General features: G+C 39.7%; 1 protein-coding gene across 1 annotated transcript in view; it reads left to right on the top strand.

The window, feature by feature from the left end:
• Nucleotides 1–23,275, top strand: part of LOC121317692 (dynein heavy chain 8, axonemal-like) — a 151,382-nt gene that overhangs the window by 78,682 nt on the left and 49,425 nt on the right. Inside the window, exons 48-57 of the mRNA XM_041253848.1 lie at nucleotides 32–193; nucleotides 499–745; nucleotides 1,526–1,767; nucleotides 5,611–5,751; nucleotides 10,480–10,711; nucleotides 17,316–17,458; nucleotides 17,683–17,817; nucleotides 19,644–19,766; nucleotides 20,076–20,289; nucleotides 22,592–22,701. Coding sequence (XP_041109782.1) covers nucleotides 32–193; nucleotides 499–745; nucleotides 1,526–1,767; nucleotides 5,611–5,751; nucleotides 10,480–10,711; nucleotides 17,316–17,458; nucleotides 17,683–17,817; nucleotides 19,644–19,766; nucleotides 20,076–20,289; nucleotides 22,592–22,701 — 1,749 coding nt within the window. The remainder of the gene's footprint in view (nucleotides 1–31; nucleotides 194–498; nucleotides 746–1,525; nucleotides 1,768–5,610; nucleotides 5,752–10,479; nucleotides 10,712–17,315; nucleotides 17,459–17,682; nucleotides 17,818–19,643; nucleotides 19,767–20,075; nucleotides 20,290–22,591; nucleotides 22,702–23,275) is intronic.

The raw sequence follows: 23,275 nt of genomic DNA on the forward strand, positions 1-23,275 counted from the left end.
GTATTTAATAAACCTTTTGCTTGGTTAACAGGTGGATGAAGATGAGCCCTTGTTCCTAAGTCTCATTAGCGATCTCTTCCCAGGAATACAGCTTGATGGAAGCACCTATGCAGAATTACAGGCTGCTGTGGCAAATCAAGTAGAGGCTGCTGGCTTGGTGAACCACCCCCCTTGGAACCTGAAACTTGTGCAGGTACTTCCTCTCTAAAACAAAGATTATATTTATACATCAATACATAGTTTCATTCATGTGGGTAAGCTACCTATCTGCCTTTAAAAAAAAATGTAGTTGAAGTTAAGTTTATCCAAGATGCCTGCTTAATCTTAACTATGGTAATTAGCTGTTTTGGACTTTAGCAGTAATATTTATGCAATATATGGAACAAATAGTCCATAAAGATTTGTAGTTGTTCAAGTTACTTTTTCGAAAGTATTTTTTAACTTAAGACATCGGAACAGGTTAATCATTTGGAAAAAAGCCTGTTTATTTTCAAACAGCTGTTTGAGACTGCCAGGGTGCGCCATGGCTTGATGACCCTGGGCCCCAGTGGCTCCGGGAAGACAGCGGTGACAAACATCTTGATGAGGGCAATGACGGAGTGTGTCAGTTTACACAGGGAGATGCGCATGAACCCCAAGGCCATCACTGCCCCTCAGATGTTTGGCCGACTCGACCCCGCCACCAATGACTGGACTGATGGTATTTTCTCAACACTCTGGAGGAAGACGCTGAAGACAAAGAAAGGTGCTGCTTTTAGATACGCTAGTTTAATGGTGGGCTTGTATCTGAAGGATACTATGACATCAATAAGTATCCATACAGTCGTAATTTCAAACCAAGTAAACTAGAAATGGTGCTGACCAAAGAAATTTAAATATTTTCAACAGGAACATTCACTGTATTCCTGAAAATCATGTTTTTTACTTGAGCTATCGATATTTTCAACATTTTTTTTTTTGGCAATTTACAAAGTACAGAGAGAAAAATAATGTATTAACTACAGAAGGAATGAGAAAGGGAGAAGTTAAACGGCATGCAGAAAAGATGTCAAACATTCTCAGAAATGTATAATATGCAATAACTGAAAGTAAGATCACAGTATTCAAATACATTCTAAACTGTGTTTATATAAATTTGTTGTACTATATATCTTCCAACAGGTAAAACTAGGAAATGTATTTCTTACATTTGTATAAACCTCATAGGTTCAGTAGCTGTAGTCCTATAACTTTGCAGAGCCTTGCTGTAATGTTCACCTGGCATGATATAACCCAATAGAACCAACAGCTAGTACAATACAGGTATTGTATAAAAATGTATTTATGCAATGTTGTACTAGCTTTTGGTTTCAATATAAAAAAAGGTTTTACCTGGAGTTTTAAGTTTTGCATTACTGTTGATTTCTATTCCAGTAAGTTGTACACTTACATCCTAGAAAATGTATAAGTAGGTACCGACAGATCAGTAGCCTTACATTGGTGAAATCTTTTATTGACATAATATCCCCCTGGTTTGAAACCTCAGGTGAAAATGTCTGGATAATTTTGGATGGCCCAGTAGATGCAATCTGGATTGAAAACTTAAACTCTGTCTTGGATGACAACAAGACTCTAACTCTGGCTAATGGTGACAGGATCTGCATGTCTCCATCCTGTAAGCTGCTTTTCGAAGTCCACAACATTGAGAACGCATCTCCCGCTACAGTGTCCAGAGTGGGCATGGTCTACATCAGCTCTTCAGCACTGAGCTGGAAGCCAATACTCAAGGTAACACTTCACATTTGCTTGTATTCAGAAACAACATTATCAAATATAGTTGGGTAGACATTCTCAGGTTTTTTTTTTGCTCCACTGTAACTTATACAAGTAATTTTTCAAATAAGAAAAAAACACTTTTAGAGGTGTGTGTGATATAGCAACCACCCTAATCAGCATATACACCAGTCTATGTGTCTCTGAGATGCCCTTTAAAGAAGATGGCAAACAGAATGGTTTCAGGTGTAGTATCCTACGATACATTTGTCAAAATCGAAACTGAAAATCATATCTCCATTTTGGAGAACTAACTAAACACAAATATTTTATTTTCCTGTCTATGGATCATGAGAAGGTGTTTTACCAAGCGGATCTGGATCTGGCTCCACTGATCCGTAATCTTGATCAGATCCTGGAGCTGCATGTGTTGTAACTAGGGAAGCTAACCAGTGAGAAGCGTACATACGTTCCGCACAGATTAAAGACTGGCTGTAAAATTTGTATGCAACCCGAGAGCACAGTAATGTTATGGAGAAATGGAAAATGGATGGACAGAGATAGAGCAGCAATGTATTTATTAAATAATGTAAATACAAGTTACTGTATCTAAAACACTATGTTTTATGTAAACAACAAGAAAACGGTCTATGTTTGTGTGTCAGTATGGCAGGGTGAAAGCCCTGCAAGTGCACGTGTGTATTTGTTGGTGTGGGTTACACATGTACAAGTAGGATGATCACAGGTGTTAGGGAAAGGATAGAATTAATGTTGGTAGTAAAGGTATCTGTTCTGTGCTGTGTTGTATTTCCGTCCGGGTCCATGTTTGTGTACATTTGTGAGTTTTGTGTAAACCTTGTGTTTTGGCCCTTGTGCCTTTTATTTTGTTAAACGATTTTTTTTTGTTAGTGTTTGTACGACTTTGTTTTGTTTATTTGTGTTTTTAAAAGAATGCATTTGCGCTTTGAACTTCACAGCCAACTATATGCGTTCCCAGAAATTATAACTAGTTACTGTGCCAAATATAAGAATGTCTAAAATAATTAAGTACAGATGGATTGATTGACAGTGAAAAAAACACATAACTTGCTCTATTTCCTTAACACAAGAAAAACTATTTGCACTCCAATAAGGACAAGCTTCCAAAAAAACAAAAAAAACAAACGTATCACTTGCACAGGTAAGCGCACGCAATTCAATTCAACAACCACAACAAACAATTAATTCAGAATTAATAATATTAACTGGAGAGCTTACATTGAAACTTCATCCCCCATGAATTAATTCCCTGTAAGGTCGCAATGTTTTATTTGTTTAAAGCAATCATCCAGTACAACAAAAACAAACAAAAAAATACAAGACATGGGCTACAAGCTCAGTGGCAAAAAATATGCGTATTTAAAAAATAATATCCAAGTTAGCCGTCCTGCAAGAAAATAATTATTAAACTGTGTTCATCTCACCAATTTGAGAGAAATGTAGCAATGAGATCTTCTGAGTTTTAGCATCAAAATTAAATCTTCATTCTTCATTAGTTTGTAATCCACAAGGGAAAGATAGGCACGGCAATGCAGGTACACAGCAGCAGTGTAGTGAATCATAAAAGCACGTTCAGTGAAACGGAGCTACATCTGCACCTTTAAGTGGATGGAAGCTGAAAGTACTTATTAAAAACACACTTTTCTTATACCAACACTACTAGTATCATTTAAAACAGTACTAGTATTCTTATACCAACACTATAGTATCATTATATTAGCAAAGCTGTATTATCTTACATATTTAAATTGTGGGAAAACCTCAATGTTTGTAAAAATATATATAATGAAAGTTAAAAATATGGAGTCAGTTATTTTTTTAGAATTGGTTACATATTTCGACACGTAGATATTTGGCTCCTTTAGCAATGTGTACTTATATTGTACCAGACTGGTGTTTCTTCTTTTTTTAATGAAAATTAATATTGCAGTAGACCTGTCACCACTACGATGGCTTGTGTGGTGACGTCAGACCAGGAACTGAATCGACACAGGTTGTTTAGTGAATGTGAATGAATGTGTAAATGAATGGCAATTTATTGTAAATTAACACATAAAAAGGTTTAACAAAACAGCAACACAGAACAAACAAAACAGCATGGTGACCAAAACAAATAAATGGCAAACAGGCCTCCCCAGGCGATGGCGAACAGGCGTCCCCAGGGAATGGCGAGCCAACCTCCCCAGGCGATGGCGAACACACTTCCCCAGGCGATGGTGAGCCGGCCTCCCCAGGCGATGGCGAACACACTTCCCCAGGCGATGGCAAGCCGGCTTCCCCAGGCTATGGTGAACAGGCTTCCCCAGGCGATGGCGAGCCCTCTCACGCTGGAGACACTGGTACCCGGACTGCTGTTCTCTTCATGTCTGCCTCTAGGTAGCAGAGGACCAACTCCACAACCTTCTCCAGTGATCTTGGGCTGTGTCCTCGCTGCCAGGCCTTCCATTGTTCCCCATCCCTCTGCCACAGGGCATTAATTACCATGGGCATGGACTGGTCCTCGAATTCTCCTTAATCCAGTCCCATAGTTGGCCTGACCCTTCCATTTTTATTTTATATTTAAAAAAACACTCTTCTTGAAAAAAAAAGAAAAATTAATTGCACCCGCAGTATCCCTGGTCTGACATGTGGAAGGGCTGTTATCCCACTTCTTGGCACCAGGTGTGACACGATGACTCGTGTGGTGACGTCAGACTAGGAACTGAATGGACATATGCTGTTTAGTGAATGTGAATGAATGTGCTGATGCACCAGTTTATTGTAAATTAACAAATAAAAATGTTTAACAAAACAGCAACACAGAACAAACAAAACGGCGCAGTGGCAAAAACAAATAGCCAGACAAACAAATGGTGGACAAACCCAAACAACAAGCATCGTGCTGGTCCTCCAGCATGAGTTGCAATTGTTATTATAATTTATCTCCTCTCTCTGCTCCCGTAACTCCTCACTGTACACCCAACCCTGAGTGAGTGCTCCGTGCATCTATATATGCAGCTGTGCTGGGATTCAGTTGCTAATTAATCACTCACTTGAACCCCAGCACATTAACTAATTTGTGCAATCTCCGTGCCTAAATACAACTATATATTTTAAATCACTTGTGCTACATAACCCAGTTTATATCCCATGCACCAATATATACATATACCAACAATAACACACTACATACAACATAAAACACAAAATACGCACAGGGGCGGGGCACCCCGCCACAAGGTCTAATCTGCAACAGGACGTGATGCAAACATATAGCAGTAAACCTGATTTTGCCGATCACGAAACACAGACTCTCGTTTTACAGTCTACAAATAATTCCTCCATTTTAAAACATTAGATCAAGCTCTGATCCTGCTCTGAAGCAAGGTCGAAGTAGGATCAGATTTTGAACCGAAATTGAGCTCAGGATCAGTGCTGATCCTTTTTTAAGCATCCCAAGGACAAAATGTGTAGGTTTTCCATTCAGGGATGTGAACTCTGTCAGTGTAATATAATACTAGTGGAAGGCAATAGCCTAGTCTTGGCTTTTTCATCCTCTCTGGGGATCAGTGTCCACCATCTGGCCTTGGACAAATTTAGGGGTCCCACCTCTTAGAGAGATCCTAGTTACTCAAAATCTAATGTCAGAGTTTGACTACTTGGCTGTTGTCTCATTTTTTGAGTATTGGCTTGAAACAGCTGATCATGTTTTAATATACACACCTTACAAATAATACAGTACCTGAAAGATTGAATAAAACATTTGCTCAAAGTCAACAATGTCACATTACATGTGCTGAATTTAGTAAAGGTTAGTTAACTCTTTCATTTTCCCTTCAGGCATGGCTTAATAAACGTAATCCTCAAGAGGCTGATATACTACAGACCCTATATGACAAAGTGTTTGAAGATGCATACACCAACATGAGGATAAATTTAAATCCCAAAATGCAGCTTCTGGAATGTAATTATATCATTCAGGTACGGATTTGTCATCATATATATTTCATAAAATATCCAGCTTGTTAATATTAATAATAAAGTTATGTTAAAGATCATAGTGATTATTGCTAGATATGTCTGATTGCTTGGATGATCAGGACCCTTGGCAAACTGCTGGCCTCATCTTTGGTGTACAATAGGCACTGTCTGGTGACTTCACTGCCTTTGTCATAAGAGTAATTAAGAGTAACTTGCAGGGCAAAAAACACATACATTTAAATTCCCTTTCAAGTAGGGAATATTACCCATTACAAAATGGGTGTTACCCTTTAAGACACACAAACTGAAAAACTCTGTACCAAAGATTCCTGCCAGAGTAGGGAGGCGCTGCTGAGGCTCTGCCCCACAACCATAAGCAGCAGCGAGCCCTACAGTTATCGCCATTTCCTTTTTTCAGCCATGCTGATTACTCCCGAGACAGATAAGTGTATCTTTCTTCTCTATATACCTATTGTTAGCACTCTTTATCTTGCTACAGTAGTACTTGCTGAAGTAAAATATTATTTCAAGCTATTTTTCTGTTATTAGCTTGTTCTGGTTTCGTCCCACCGCTGCCTTGTGTGCCGTGGGAAGCCTGCGGCTCGATTAGCCATTCCTTCCCGGGATCCTAGTGCATTAGACTGACTCGCTGCAGTTGGAATATATAAAAAATTATTTTTCTGTACATTTTATTGTGTATTTATTACATGTAAATAAATAGAAGAATATTTTGTGGACCATGTGGTTTCGCTTTTGTTTCGAATGGTGTGTAAATATGTTTTTCTTATTATACAGAGGTAAGTATTGAAAATTTCCAAGCACCTATTGTAGGCATTCCTACTAGCAGCTCGACACTGCTTTAGTACTGCTTCTGCAGTACTATTACAAAGGCTTTTTGAAGCAGGCTTTTTCTATATTTTCATAAGCGAATTTGGAATTAGTCAGTCACAGGTGGGCATCCCTGTTGATTCACCACATAAAGTAACTGCGACTCGTCGTCCCCAATCCTCTGGGACCAAGGCTACTGTTTTGGTGCAGGCTGCTGCTGGTTTGGTGTTCGCACTGACTACTCAGTTTAGCCATTTTAGCCACTTGCAGTAACTGTGATTTATCGCCCCCAGTCTCGCTTGCGAGCTTGAGGTTACTGCTTTGGTACTGAGCGTCTGTACCGAGTGCAGTGAGTTGGCAATGAGTGTGATGACTGAGTACACTTGTAGATACCGAGTGGTGGTACCAAGTGCAGTGTGCATGTACTAATATACAGTACCAAAAAAAAAAAATAATTCCACGTTTTATAGTATTCAACACTATTGCACAGCATTGTTAACATGTCTGGGTCCCATGCATGTACCACTTGCAAGGCCAAGCTGCCTGCACAGGACTGTCACATGGACTGTCACAAGTGTGCCTCGGATCCAAACATGTGCAGAAGGCTGACAGACATCACTTTGTGTGATATCTGCATTGTTCAAGAAAAGTACTCTCAAGAACCTAGAAGCACATCACTCTAGGGAACGATCCCTCACTCCTGCGCAGTGCTCAGAATCGCCGTGCTCCACCAGTGAAGCTGGCCCCCCTTCTTGTGGTCCTGTCCAGAGAGAGGATAGGAGTTGAGCTAGGAAGAGCCCTATATCTAGCTCTACCTCTTGTTCCTTACCGTCTTCTTATAGTTCCCCCTCAACTCCCCCTTCCAAAGCAGAAGAGGAAGAAAGCCAACCGATCACGTTCGGCAGACGAGGCAGATTGACAAGATCTGGGATGCAGTTTCGAGCCAGCAAGCATTATTTTTGGAACTGCTGAGAGAGTGCTCAGCTCCACCATCACTGCCAGTAGTCTCCCTTGCAGACAGTGACTGATGAGATAGATGACATGCTCTCTATCACAGCGTGCAATGAAGTCCACCAGGGAGTTGGTGCACCTTCTTCCAAAGCGCCCCTCCCCCTCCACTGTGTAGGCCTGCACCACTTCTAAGTGTCCTGTCCCTAGACAACAAAAACAGGCTGTGCCACAGGCAAAGGACCTTTGTTACTGTTACTGCCCTAGGACATTGCTGCCACAAGCCCACAGCTCTTTCTGCAGGAACCATATGGACTAATGGAACCAGTACAAGCGCAGGAGCACACAGAACTCATCACCAACCACCTACATCGCTTAGGCCTGAAAGTGAACGAAGCAAAGAGTCAACTAGTGCCTGCCCAGGTAGTCTCCTATCTCGGGGTGCGCTTGGACTCGGAGCTCATGTTGGCCACCATGTCAGAGGACAGAGTGGAGAGAGTAACCACCTGCCTAGAGGTGTTTTAGCTCGGGTGGTTTGCAGTCGCCTAGTCTCCACCATGTGGCCCACAAGCTTCTACTGTGGGCACAAGTGAGCCTCCTCTCGCTACGGGCAGTCCTCCTGCCAGGTTGACCAGCTGGGCTGCGGACTTCCTTTTGAGGGGGGTCACCAGCGTTACAGAGTGGAGACTTTATCCCGAGGTTGTGAGCCTCATTTGGGAGAGGTTCAAGAGGGCAGAGGTGAATCTCTTTGCCTCTCAGGAGTTAACACACTGTCCCCTGTGGTTCTCCATAAAGGGAGATGGGGGACCTCTGGGAGTAGATGCAGTGGCACACCTTTGGCCAGCAGGTCTGCTGTATGCTTTTCCACCGCTTGCCCTACTCCCTCTGTGTCTGGAGAAAATCAGACAGGACCAGGCCAGGGTGCTCCTAATAGTGACTTACTGGCCCAGGAGAGTCTGATTCTCCTTCCTGATGCAGCTCCTGAGCAGCCAGCCATGGGAACTGCCAATGCGTTGTGCCCTGCTTAATCAGAGGCAGGGCACTTTGTGGCATCCCAACCTATCAAGCCTGCAGCTCTGGGTTTGGGCCCTGAATGGCTCCACTTGAGCCATCTTGGACTATCAAACATGGTGATTGACACCCTGCAAAATGCTAGGGTGGCCTCTACTCGTTCACTATATTGGGTACAAGTGGGGCATATTCCAGATGTGATGTTTGGCTCGTGGGTTCGAACCCACAGCATGCCATAAAGCAGTTATACTGCAATTTTTACAAGACCTTTTTAACGAGGGGAAATCCCCCTCTACTATAAAGGTCTATCTGGCAGCCATTTCTGTGTGCCATGTGAAAATCGGCTCACTCTCCCCAGGAGCTCACTTCCTGGCATGGCAATTTTTGAAGGGCACCTGATGGCTTTGGCCACCAGTGAAGAATTTAGTTCCTCGCAGGAGGTTTAAATGTCGTGTTTAATGCACTGACAAAACCTCCATTTGTGCCTGTGCATTCTGTTGAGAAGAAATTTTTGTCCTTCCAGATAGCTTTCTTGCTTGCCATCACCTCCGCTAAGCGGGTGAGTGAAATGCAAGCATTTTCTATTTCGAAAGCTTGTCTAATTTTTTCAAAGGCCAGAACGAAGGTGACCCTTCATACTAACCCAGCTGTCCTACCCAAGACCACCTGAGCTTTCCACATTTAATTAGTCGGTGGAATTGGAGGCTTTCCGTCCCCCTCCTTTCCAATCTGACAAGGAGCGCCAACTCCATATACTTTACCCACTGCGGGCATTAGCATATTATGTGGAAAAGATTAAAAGCTGGAGGCAGTTGGAACAACTGTTCATTTGTTACGGGGCTAAGTCGTAGGGACAGGCTCTGTCTAAACTGTGTCTGTCCAAATGTTTTAACAGGCACAGTACAGACTGCATACTAACTGGCCAATCTGCCCCTGCCCGAGAAGCTCACCGGCCATTCCACCTGGGGTCAGTCGACTTCATGGGCGTTGTTCCATGGTGCTTCTATCCAGGACATATGCAGTGCAGCGGTGTGGGCCTCTTCCCACACGTTTGCTAGGTTTTACCGGCTGAATGTCATGGACCCGCAGAATCCTGGATTTGGTATAGGAATACTGAGGGCGGCGTCCCAGTCTACCCTCACGATATAATGTTAGAGGTGAGTCCATCTTAATGTTCTGGGAGCATTTGTTACACAAGCGGTTACTAGCTTGTATTGGGTTGTATGCCATGTCCTTGCGACAGCTTAGGCATACTGACCCATTTTGTAATGGTTAGTATTCCCTACTTGAAAGGAAACATTGGGTTATTCCCTGAAAATGACGATGATTGTAGGGCTCGCTGCTGCTTATGGTTGTGAGGCAGAGACTTAGCAGCGCCTCCCTACTTTGGCGGGAATCTGATATAAAGTTTTTTAGTTCGGGTATCTTAAAGGGAAACACCCATTTTGTAATGGTTACTATTCTTATTTCAGGGAACCAGGGTTATGATAATAACCCAACGTTTTAAACCTACTGTGTCATCTACTGTTTTTGCATTTTTTTTTTACGAGAAGTACACAGAACTTTTTTTAAAATTTAAACTACGGTGTGATATCCTTTGTTTTGTAGTTAATTCGGTGGGATACAGTAAGGCCTTCGCAACCTATTCTTTCTTCTGGGATATTTTTTTCCTTTACATATAATGACTTTCATTAAGTTTCATCTGAATTTTGAACAAATATCCGACATGAAAATACCATGTTAGTCCCAGTACTACTGCAAACCAATAAGAAGTGGAGGAGGGTGGGGTTGTGAGAGACTTCCCAATACAGAACAGGATGTAAGCAACTAAAACGGGCTGATAGTGTAGGCAGGTAGGCGCTGTGATCCATGTTGTACACTGTATCCTACAAAGATTAAAAATTCATAATTTGTAAATCACTGTTTTTTATAATCTTTCAGTCCATTAACTTGTTAGAAGGACTGATCCCAACCAAAGAAGCAGGTGGAATTCTGAACCCGCGGCAGGTGGAGCGCCTCTTTATCTTCTCTCTGATGTGGAGTGTGGGAGCCCTGCTGGAGCTGGATAGCCGAAATAAATTGGAGGCATTCTTGAGGAAGCACGAGAGCAAGATAGAACTACCTGCAGTCAGTCCTGGGGAGACCATGTTCGAGTTCTTTGTCAATCAGAACGGTGAAGAACAAAACATGGCTTACAGTGCTTTGAAACATTGTATTTATTTGCTTTCTTGTTAAAAAATCTACAACGACAAAAACTTTTCTCCTGAATACACACTGCACTGGTAATAGTTTTGTGTTGTATTCAGATATTATGATTGAGTGAGAGTCTCCTTTATCATGCCAGTAATAGTGATAAAATCCATTTACCGTCAAAAAAAAACACTCATCACAATATTAGAATAACGTGCCTTGGAGACGAATTTTCTCATTGACCTATTGTTCTTCTTATTCATAAAGCTGTATTGTGAAGTTAATTGATCCTTACTTGCATCACAGTTACCATGCGTCTTAGACCAGGCGAAGAATGAGATGTGTCTTAATGGCCTAATTTCCTAGCATAATTTCTTTGTTTAAGAGCATGTATTTAGGCCAATAGTATATTCATTGCTCTAAGTGGAGAAAATGACAGGCTTTGTTGTGCTTGAGTGGGCTGTAAATTAAGAGGAGGGAGAAATCTTAGAAGTTGATCCTTCCAGAAGAGCTGTGTTGACCCTCTGGATTACTCTTGATTATGCGATTCGTAACTAGTATACGTTTAACAGGAGAACAGTTATTCACTCTTGCGGAGAACTATATGAACTGAAGAGTTGAACTGCTAGAAAGAAGGTTGTTCCTAAATTAATGAGTTATAAACTCACTGAATGATTTTGATTGTGATGTGAGTGAGTTTTTGCATGTAAAAAAAAAAAAAAAAAAATTTTGTTCCTATATTAATCACTGTCTGGGCACAGAAAGCAGGTAGTACTTAGCTATACATATTTTTTTATATATCGTCCATCTACCGATATAAGTCATTTTCAAGTAAATTATGTTTTATTACCCAAGTCCCCCAAGACGTATGTGTGTTTACTATTTATATTGAAAAATACATGTCAAACAGGATTGTATTATTGTCTAATTAGTTCAACAACTTGTATTTTAGTAACTACAAATATATTGCAAGAAATGTGAAACTGAGTAGTATTGCGTGACAGACAGGCTATTTCAATCTAACTGTATTTATTTATTTTAGTTTAAAAGAAGCTTTTTGATTGGTAAGGTGAACTATATGAGAAACATATTTTAGATGTATTATTATTGTATATACTGTATGAATGAACGGATTGTGCAGGTATTTGCAAACTGTGGGACTACAGTAACAAATAAAAACATTTTTCTGCCATTTCATACTAGAACTGCCGGATTTTCAAACTACCTAGAACCGCCATGTGGGTCATTTTGACCCATACATTTTGAAACTGCTTTGTTATGAAAATGAAAGGCATACTATTGGATACAACTCAAAAGTTTTATTCATGAACATCATATCTAACATTTGCATAGCAGAAACATTGTATTTAAATGAAAAATTAAACATAAAATGCTTTATTTTCAAAATGAGCACATATACAGCATGACTACAAACAGTGAAAAAATACAGTCAAATATAGATTTCAAAAGAAACGGGTGTATACTGTACATATACCCATTTACAGGTGTAAACAGGTACATTCACAACTATAAAACTGAAATCATTGTTTCTAATACTACATGAAAAGAAAATATAACACTACTTCCGATATCACGGCTGCATTGTACTCTGGAACGTACGCATCTGCCTGCTGGCTCTGTCAGCATACAGGAGCTGTGTTGTAAACACAGACGCAGTTCTATTGAATACTATTGCGTGAACACGTGTAAACTGTTACATGAAAAAAACTGTAAAACTGAAATATTTTTTTCTAAAAGTAATATAAAAAAAGAATATATAACATACATTTCATATTAGGTACATATTGTTATCCTACCTGTCATTTCGGTTTGCCTTGTGCATCTGAGTTCAGCTTGCCATATTCCAATCAAAATGAATACTTTCAAGATTAAATATTTCCTTCTGATATATTCTCAGTTGCATTTCTGGAACAAAACGAAGGATTGATGTCTCCCCGGTACATTGAGAAATAAAGCATAGGCTTTCACAGAGTTGGCATCTTAGTGCAATTGTATAAATCCACAGTCATAGCAATCTCTGTGTCATAGTCAGTCTACAAACAAAGAAAGGCTTAAAATAAAATTAAAAAAACATGTGCTAGAGGAAGAGGAGTGTGTCTTGTTTGCTGCATTTACAGAATAGAATATCTTAGGTTAAATTTAAAAAAAAAACATGTAATGCTTGGGTCAAATTGACCCACGTGGCGGTTCTAGTAGAACTGTTTATAACTTTATAATTTTTGCGATTCTAGCTATTAAACACATTATGATATTTAGTTCATATATTTAGGAAAAGTCAAAAACGGATATACACATACGTTTACAGCGGAAGAGTAATTAACATTTTAAATCCAAAATCGGTCAAATTGACCCGCATGGCAGTTCTACTGTGTTAACAATTAATTGTATTTTAATGTAACTGTGCATTGCTGTCTTTCTGTGCCACTTGTCATTCAACCTAAAGTTTTAACACTAGAAGGACTGGAGATATACTTAACCTTGAAGCCCCGCAGCAGTCTTTCTGATGGCTGTATTCAAAACACTGTAAATAGTGTGTGTGGGTGTGTGTGTGTGTGTATATATATATATATATATATATATATATATATATATATATATATATATATATATATATTACAAATCAAAACAAGATAATGTAAATAAACATCTGAACAGACATCAGTTTACAACATACATATTTGAAACTGAAACGATAGCAATATGTTTTTTACTTTTCAACAGCAATCGGTTTATTGATAGATGAGCAAAAGCAACTGAACAACGTAGATAAAGAAAACATTTTACAAAAGCGCACAGCACAAGAAGTGCACAGCACAAAAAGTCTAATTTATTTTTCTTTTTTTTGACAAAAGGGTATTCCTTTACCTTGAGTCAAAGGCTGTTCACAATCAACAAAGATAAGGTGCTTCTCCATTCCACCCTTGTGCACAGGGCACAGCTCTCAGAAGTTTTATTTTTATTGCACTTGCCAACCTGGCATTGGCGTCTCTTGCAGCTCTCAGTGGGGTTGCCGGCTTCAGCATTGGGTAGACGCTTGGCAGTTTCCCCCTGTTCCAAATGCTTCTTGCGAAGTTCCTGTGCTAACTGTAAAATATATTCCTTGGTAAATTCTTCTCTGTGTATTCTTTGTAAACTACCCAGGAGTTGATGGCTGCTAGGTCCAACACATTGTAAAACACCTGAACAGGCCAACGTCGTGAGCCAGCTTTCACGGAATACTTTCATGCCATCTAATCCAAGATTGATTGCCATTACATGAGAGTAGATGTTAAAACTTCATGCTGATTTAAACTCTGCTCTCACCAAGATAAGCACCAATTAAGATGTAGCTTTACAGTAAACTAATGTAATCCATCTGCATCTCCATCATTTTGCGTTTCTTTCCATCTGATGTTGTAGATATCTTTCTGCCTGGTGTTGATGGCTGAAGTGTAATGCTGTTTCCAGGTGTCAGCTTATTTTGCCTCCCCAGCGCATCAGCACACACAACGGCTTTGTTGCTGGCTCCGGGGATCAACCACAGTGAGGTCTCCCCAGCACATTAGTATGACAAACGTCTGGATTGAGCTAAGTAGGGTACATCTCTGGGGTCTTCAAGTGGGCTTCTCCCATCCTCGGTGTTTCGTCGAATAGGTGCTTGTCTTGTTATGCTTATTATGCTTATAAGTTAAGCATAATAAGCATATTATTATACTTATTATGCTTGTCTTCCAATGCTAAGGTCAAACATCGCAGCACCTGGTCATGGCGCCAAGTAAACCGTCCTTGGCTAAGACCCACCTTGCATCCTGTCAAAATATGGCTTAATGTTGCAGGTGATGAACACGAAGGACATGAGGGATCCTCACCCACCCAGAGGTTTAGGTTCTGTGGTGATGGGAGAACATCGTATGTTGATCTGATGATGAAACTGATCCTGCTCTGTTCCGTTGTCCATAGGTCTTGCCAGCCAATCTACCGTTGTTCCACACTCTCCCATCTCATCCATTTTCAATGCTTGGCCTGGGAAACGGCCTTTACACACCTCATCCTTTCCTCCTGCTTTTGCTCCTCGTTGACTACCAGCTTCCTCCGTTGAGCTGGAGTTGCCTTGTGCCATGTAGGAGGAGCTGAACTGAGATCAAGACCCCCTGTTCTATGCAGAACTTGCCCTGATTCGAAGGGCAGCATTAGCATCTTCCACAGCTTTCTTTGCACCCACTTTCTTCCAGTTTTCAGCGCAGGTGCTGCCTTCCACATTTGTCACGTGAATTTACTAGTGTCATTTCTAGTCTGACCTTGGCGCACTTAAACTCTTTGGTTAGAGCAGAGACTGGCAGCTGCAGTATTCCTTTACCTTAAAGTCCCATTTCCTGACGTATGGACTGATTAAAACTTCTAGCTTCTCTACTGTTGTCAAGGAAACCTCGTACACAGTCAGTGGCCACAGCAGCCTTGGCAGTAGACCAAACTGAAAGCACCAGAGTTTCAGTTTGCCCTTAAAGCGCTGCTGTCTATGCTCTTCAACCCTTCCACTGCTTGTTGTCTAATTTCTCCCACACAAACTGTGTCCTTTAGATCCCCATCGTACCATCTCCCAAGACTTTTCACTGGCTTCTCAGACCCTGTTAGTATTTCTTCACTATTAATGTAGAAACTTTTATCTACTACTTTACCTCACCAATCACTACCCATTTTGATGCAGTAATAATTACTATGAAAATGTTGCCTTCTAGGTTTAATAGGGGAATAGGGCGAAACTGACTGATGCTTGTAGAATCTTTTTCTTTTGGTATAAAGATTCCACCTGCTCGGCGCCATGCTCTTCGTACAATCTGTTTTTCCTATGCCACTTTCATCAATTTTCATAGGTTTTGTAGCACTCCAGAAGCACGCTTGTATATTCTGTACGGAACTCCATTAGGCCCTGGAGATGATGATGCCCTTGCTTTTTTCACAGCTTGCTCTACTACTTTCAACTTAGGTGCACAGTCCTCCATTTGGTATTCTGGTGGATTGATAGGTGGGATGTCTGAAGGAATTGACACAGGCTCCTGCCTTTTTGAATCTGTATGTGTTTCCTTCAAATATCTCTCCAGCTCAAACTTAGATGATTTTAATGTGCCATTTTTTTCAATTCCATATTTTTGTGCATATTGGAGATTTTGATTTAAAGCTCTCTGGTATTTATTTTCACTAGTCCCGATGCTAATTGACTGACCAAAGCAGCGCAGCTGGCAAGCAGACGTCAGCCTTTCAAAAGTCTGATTGAAAAACAGAGAGTAGAGACTAATCTAATTACTGCTAAATACATTGCGGACTGGTAAATAAAAATAATAAAGTTGAGTACTGTTCTTTATAATCAAAATACAATTGTTTTCTGTGTAGCCATCAATGGGACTGCACCCGGAACTTTTAGATATAATGTAATATATCTCTTATTTCTGCACTCCCGTTTAATTTTTCGTGAGAATATTTAATACATACTGATAGAAAGGTACACGAACGCACAGCCCCATATCTGTTACATGTTGGGAGAAAATTACATTTTAAAACCAAAAACCGCCAAAATGACTGCCGCGGGGGTTTTAGTGTTAAACATGAAAAAAATAGCTGGAGCTTGTTGAAGCTCCAATGCATTCTATGCTTTCTTGTGCACTGGAATAAAAATGTATGCTATGAGGATATTTTTTTTCAACCAAAAGTAAAATATGAACTGTGACAAAAGTTATGTTATATTATATTTTATATAATTCTATTGGTTACAATTATTTTTCAGGAATGCATTTGCATATAAGTTACATAAAAATGTAATCATTTTTTTTTTTAATCAAAAAGCATACACTGCCCCTAACTTAACCTCTCACTCACGTCCAGCACCTTTTTAGTAACCAAAAATTGACGATGTAAACAGACAGAGTATGATGCTGATGTCTTAAGTAAGGGACACAGCTCATTTGCATACCTCTGGCAGTTGGTTAGATACAATCTCTCGGTAACAATCCGTGACAGTAAATCACATCTAAAAACAATACTGGCTGGTAAAATAACCATGCCGTAGTTTTATAAGTCGCGTGTTAAATACAGCTGAGTAATTTACAGCCATCTTTTATGCATATGGACCATTGTATTGGCCCTGGCAGCATTTTTTAACCAATCTCTTTTTGTATTTAAAATTCTTGAAAAAAACTAACTGCAGCATTTTTTAAAGATTAGAGGTAAAAAGAAACACATAATTAGTAGATAATATAAAGATCCTCTGGTTTGCTTTCTACAAATTATTAGAAACTAAAATTATTTTTATGTTTTTCTCTTGGAATTTTTTCCTGTTTTCAGTCTTTAAGTTGTGTAAATATACATTAAGAAACATTATGATGGTGATATAAAGAGGATTTCTATTTTTAGACTGTCAACAGTCATGAGAATCTGCCTTGGGAGACACAAATAAGGTCATAACGAGATTGTGTTTTATTTACTTACAGCTGATGTTGAGGGCCAAAACTTTATAGAAAGGCGGAAAATCCATAGTTACCTCAATTTGTATTATGGTTAGAATGTGATTGATGGTTTTATTTTATGTGTGTCAGGTGACTGGGAACACTGGAGTAAGCGGGTTGTGGAGTATGTTTACCCAGAAGATTGTGTGCCAGATTATTCCTCAATCCTTGTGCCCAATGTCGATAATATCAGGACCAATTTCTTGATGGAAACGATTGCTAAACAGAACAAGGTATGGATAAACCTGATACCTCTGAACAACCCTTGTCATGTGTCTCAAGCAGATTATATTACAAAACATTTTTTATCTAATCATCTTAACATTTTCCAACCATTAAAATTAAAACAAAATAAAATCCAAAACCTCTTTAATTGGAGGTTTTGATTTAACAACCTTCAAGATTACAGCTATTTACACACAATTTCTCCAGTCTGTTTACTCTCTGTTTTGTATAGGCAGTGCTTCTGACTGGGGAACAAGGGACAGCAAAGACTGTGATGATTAAAGGTTACATGAAGAAGTTTGACCCTGAAACAGACTTATCGAAGTCCTTGAACTTCTCATCTGCCACTGAGCCCCTCATGTTCCAGGTAACACATTTACACTGCAAATTAGATAAAGCAATGCTGCCCTGATTGTAACCCTTGACTGCCCTGTGTATGAAACATTCAGCGCGGGAACCTATTTCCAACAGACGAAATAATAATAATAATAATAATAATAATAATAATAATAATTAATTTGTCAGACTGACCCTGAAAAGAAGACCACCATTCCTTCAAAACACCTTTTTACAAATGTTTATTTTGTGTAATTGAAGAGAACAATTAAACATTAATTTCTTCGAACTGGTTGTTGTCTCCAGTTATCCCCACACCACCCACTGACACATGGTGGGAGGAGTGGGATAAATAACAGCCCTGAGACACCCAAGGGTAACAGTTAACCAGAACTGTGACTGAGCACTGGAGAGAAGACTGGAAGAAATGTCTGTTGGTGAGCGTGTGTGACAGACCATCCTGGAGCTGCAACAGCAGTAGAGTCAGGCTTTGGCTATCATGAGGGCCTCCCAGGTCAAAGATCAGGAGGTCCTCAAGCAACTTGCAGCAAGCGCCAGGGGGTAGTACCTCAACACACCCTGGACCAACATTAAGATGCCTAAGATGATCACTGAGGATGACACAAAGGCGTTCCTGACAATCTTTGAACGGACCACCCAGAGTTGTAACTGGCCGGGGAGTCAGTAGGCAGTGTGGCTCGCGCCTTACTAACTGTCAGGCTCTCAGCAATTAAGACGCCTTGGATGACCATGAGAACCTGTTGATCTCACCAGTTTCAGGGGAGTGTGTCCTGGGCCTAGAACTCCCCAAGGGGGAGAGAAAGGTCCAATTTGGTGAATCCTTGTCCACCAGGCAGGCAACAGGTTGAGAGGTTGGTGCAGGTATTTGCTGATGTGGTCTTTTCTTGTCCTGGATGTACAACAGTAATTCAGCACCATATCTACACCAAGCCAAAGGTGCGTTTTCACCAAAGGCCGTATCATCTACCTGAACACAAAAAGAGGGTAGTGCGAGATGAAAGTAGGCAAATGTGTTTTTTAGCGATTGATGTAGTCCCATCGTCCTTGTCCCCAAGCCAAATGACTCAATTCGGTTCTGTGTTGATTTTCGGAAGCTCAATGCAGTCTCCAAATTCAATGCTTACCCCATGCCTTGGGTGGACGAATTGCTGGATCAACATGGCAAAGCAACATTGTTTTTGACACTGGACCTAACAAAAAGGCTACTGGCAGATTCCCCACATGCAGGTCTAAGGAAAAGTAAGAAAGCTTTCTCTACCCCCTTTGGGTTATATCAGTTTTGCACTATGCCTTTTGGGTTGTATGGGGCCCCTGCCACATTCAAAAGAATGGTGGATAAAATCCTTTGGCTTCATGAAGAATAAGCAGTTGCTTACCTGTATGATGTGATCTTCAGCTCTGATTGGGATTCCCATCTTGATAGAGTAGCTGCTGTTACATCTCTGAGGGCTGCAGGGCTTACTGCTAACCCAGACAAATGTGCCATTGGAAAGGGGGAGACAAAAAATGTGGGGTACCTCTTGGGGAAGGGACAAGTGCGACCTTTGATAAACAAGGTCACGGCTTTGTAAAATTATTCCATCCCCAAGTCTAAAACGCAAGCGAGGTCCTTTTGGGGTTAACTGTGTACTACCGAAAATTCATACCTTGGTTGGCGACCCTGGATGCTCCATTAACAGACCTCACTAAAACAATTAAGCAAACTCATTCATTTCATTTCTTCAAACTGGTTGTTTTCTCCATTTGTCCCCACACCGCCCTGTGACAACATGCTTTTGGCAGTAACTGCATTTCGCTGGTAATAATATTGGAATCTCTTTGTTTTACTATTTATAGAGGACCATTGAGAGCTATGTTGACAAGCGGATGGGTAGCACTTACGGGCCTCCAGGGGGCAGGAGGATGACAGTATTCATTGATGATATCAACATGCCAGTGATTAATGAATGGGGAGACCAGGTAATAGAAGTCATATCAGCAATGTTTTTATAGCTGTAATCATGAAGTCACTGTATAGAATATTTAAAGATAAGAATTGAGGTGCATATTTGAATTAGGCTCCACAAAATTAGAGCACATCATTTGCTATACATATTAGTAGTGGTTGGAAGAAAAGGCCAAGAATAAATCCAAGGCATGGTTTTGTTTATTTGAAAACAGAACTTATATAAAAAAAGTTCCTCTACTGTTTATATCAATTGAAAAGACCCCTCTATCTAATGGTTAAAAATGTTTTGTGAATATGTTTCCCATTATTTTCATGTACAGGTGACCAATGAAATAGTGCGACAGATGATGGAAATGACAGGAATGTACAGCTTGGATAAACCAGGAGACTTCACTACCATTGTGGATGTTCAGTTAATGGCTGCCATGATTCACCCAGGAGGAGGACGAAATGATATCCCACAGCGACTGAAGAGACAGTTTACTGTGTTTAACTGCACACTCCCTTCCAACGCATCTATTGACAAGATCTTCGGTAACTACCTTTAGTTTCTCAGGTCAGGGGGCTTAAAGGCTGTAACAATCATGAGAAAGAGTTAGGGATTTGCAACCCCTGTGCCAGCCTTTCCAAATCACAAAATTTGGGGATCAGCGCAATACCATGTTCTTTAGCTTGGTGTATAACTGCATTTCTTTCTAACCTGCCACACAAATAAAATGTTTGTGTTCCTGCTATATAAAAGTAAAAATTGCACTTTAATTGTTCTATTAAAATCTTTATTAAAGCATTTTCCAAACACACAGCATGAACTTGTTAGTGACCTAAGAGAAAATACATACAGATTCTGATAGAAACTGACAGCGCTAAGAAAACAGTGATGACTTACAGATATGTGTATAACAAATTACATTGTAAAAAAGATATTTTCTAATGTGTGTTTTATACATTTATAAAGGTTATACTTCCTTTTTTTGGTAGTTTCTAAAGTATATTGTTGTAAAATAATCCTCAGAAGAGACATTGCAGTTATGCACTTATGCAAATTTGTATTTTAAATGTGCCTCCAATAAACCTGTATCTCAAAAGATTTTTGCTTTCCTGCGAGTTCAAACAGGACTCCACATGGCCAGAAAAAAGGCAAGTTTTTTTAACCCTTTCCTGCCTAAATAGAATGACCACATAAAGGCATGAATATGATCACTTTGTGTTTTAGCGCTTGTAGTTAGGCAACCTTAATTCAGAAATTAAAACCCAATATACCAACAGAAAGGCCTTAAGTAGCTGTTGTGGAATGTTTATATTGTTTTATATATAAGCCCCGCCCCCACAAAATCATAAAACAATTATAATAATAAATAATATTCTTAACAACTGCCAATTTTGACCCCTTTCTAGATGTTGCGAAATTTTATGAGGATTTTAATTAAAATCAGATTTCAAATATATTCTACTGTTAAGGAGCTACAGTAGTTTGTCCAAGCAATGGCCTGTATGCTAAAATGCACGAAAACAGACCCATTTTCAACACTGTCAGCTATCTTATGGAAATAGTCCAGACTGAACAAAATATCAGAAAGTACATTGCCAAATCTGATGTAAAACCTAATTTTGCATTATGAAGAGAAAATCATATTTATACACAAAACTTATAACACAATATAACAATATTACCACAAATAGCAAATCAACAATAATAAAAACTTTTTAGAAAAACAAACTATAAATTGTGATAAAGCAGTAAAGCGAACTATATTGCGATACTGCAATAAATGTGGCCACCACTGTAATTAAACAAACAAATACAGTAGTTCAGAACAAACTCAACGCAGCTATTGATTAGGTAAAAACAAAGTATTTTATTGATGCAGTATGCGAGGAATGAAACAAAACAAATTTGGCATTTCACCTATCTGGATTGAAGATCTCGTGCCTGGCCGTCGGATGAGTCAGGGACCCCCCCCCCATAGCTTTGAGAATAAGAGTAATGGAAGAGGGTGACAGGGGATGGGAGGTGGGTTTGTGAAAATTAATCAAAAGCAAAGTGTGGGGTGAGTACATTGGGTATTTATAATAGTGATTATTAATCAGTAGGGAATGAATAGGTGATAATTGAATGATGTAGCGAATGAGGGTTTGTCCATCCCCCCCAAACCTAAGTTATAAACGTCATTAAATACATTTCATTTTTGGCATATAAACATAATGTACTGTAATTTTGCATTATGAAGAGAAAATCATATTTATATACAAATGTTGTAGAATTCAATATAACCACGATAGCAAATCAACAATAAAAAAAAAAAAAGTATAGAAAAACAAACCATATGATGATAAAGCAGTAATCGTAAAAATAATGGGCTGATACAATACTTGTGATCACCACTGTAAACAAATAAACAAATAAATAAATACATACATACATACATATATATACACAGTACACAAATAAAGGCAATGTAGTGTGGTGTACGTACAGTCACGTCTCCTCTCGATCTTGTCCTGTTATACTCCAAAATACGCACTGGTATATGATGTTTTTAAGTCTATCATGAAAATTGGAATGTAGGGATAACATTTGTTTGTTCTTAGTGCCTAGCGTTATTCAATGACAAGGTTCAGAAAGACTAATTTGATTGCCCCATGGCTTATTGTTGCCATGAGACATCCTGGAAAAGAGATTGCATCATCAGTGACTAGGCACCAAAATTAGAGCAGTCCGGCACGTCAGGGTTAAAGAGACCATAATTATGTTTTTGGTGCAAGTTTACTTTTATGGTTGATGAATTGATTTTTTTTCCATTAATATTGATGTAGAAAGTTGTGTTCTTTTAAATAGGAATCATGGGACGTGGCTATTTCCATGCTTGCAGAGACTTCACACCTGAAATCAGCAGCATGATAAACCTGCTGGTACCAGCAAGCAGGATCCTCTGGCAGTGGACCAAGGTAACCAGAAAAATAACATTTCAGTATCGAATGTGGTCTAACTATGCTGCTCTTTCCACACATCCCTTCTTTGATACTATTGGGACACAGACTTCATACTCCTTGAAGGAAATGTGTTATTGACCTTAACCCTTGACTGGTATAAAGCTGTCATGTGAGTTACTAGTTGCAAAGCTTTGTGATATTGGCTTTACATGTGGTCGTATGTGCGATTTGGGTTCAAAATGTGTGTGTGATGAGTGCCACACACAAAGTGAACTCCCGGTCTCCATTTTGCTTGGTCAGGAGGAACAAAGTGATCTCTTACCCAAAGATCATTGTATTATAATTAGGGATTTTGATTTTCAATGTTTTTTTATATTCTCTGTGGCAGAGCAAAGCTCTGCCCTTTTTAAATTGGCAGGGATGGGGTTAATTTCCCCTACCTGCCTGGGTTTATTATGTTCAGGTGGCTGGGGTTGATTAGTTGATTATATGATTAACTTAATTAACGATCACTCAGCGCCCAGCCACCTGACATAAAAGGAGGCCTCTGAATCTGGGCTGTTACTGTGTGCCCAGGTCTGGATAGGGA

The sequence above is a fragment of the Polyodon spathula genome, chromosome 6 (genome assembly GCF_017654505.1).
Source record: "Polyodon spathula isolate WHYD16114869_AA chromosome 6, ASM1765450v1, whole genome shotgun sequence".
Lineage (NCBI taxonomy): Eukaryota > Metazoa > Chordata > Actinopteri > Acipenseriformes > Polyodontidae > Polyodon > Polyodon spathula.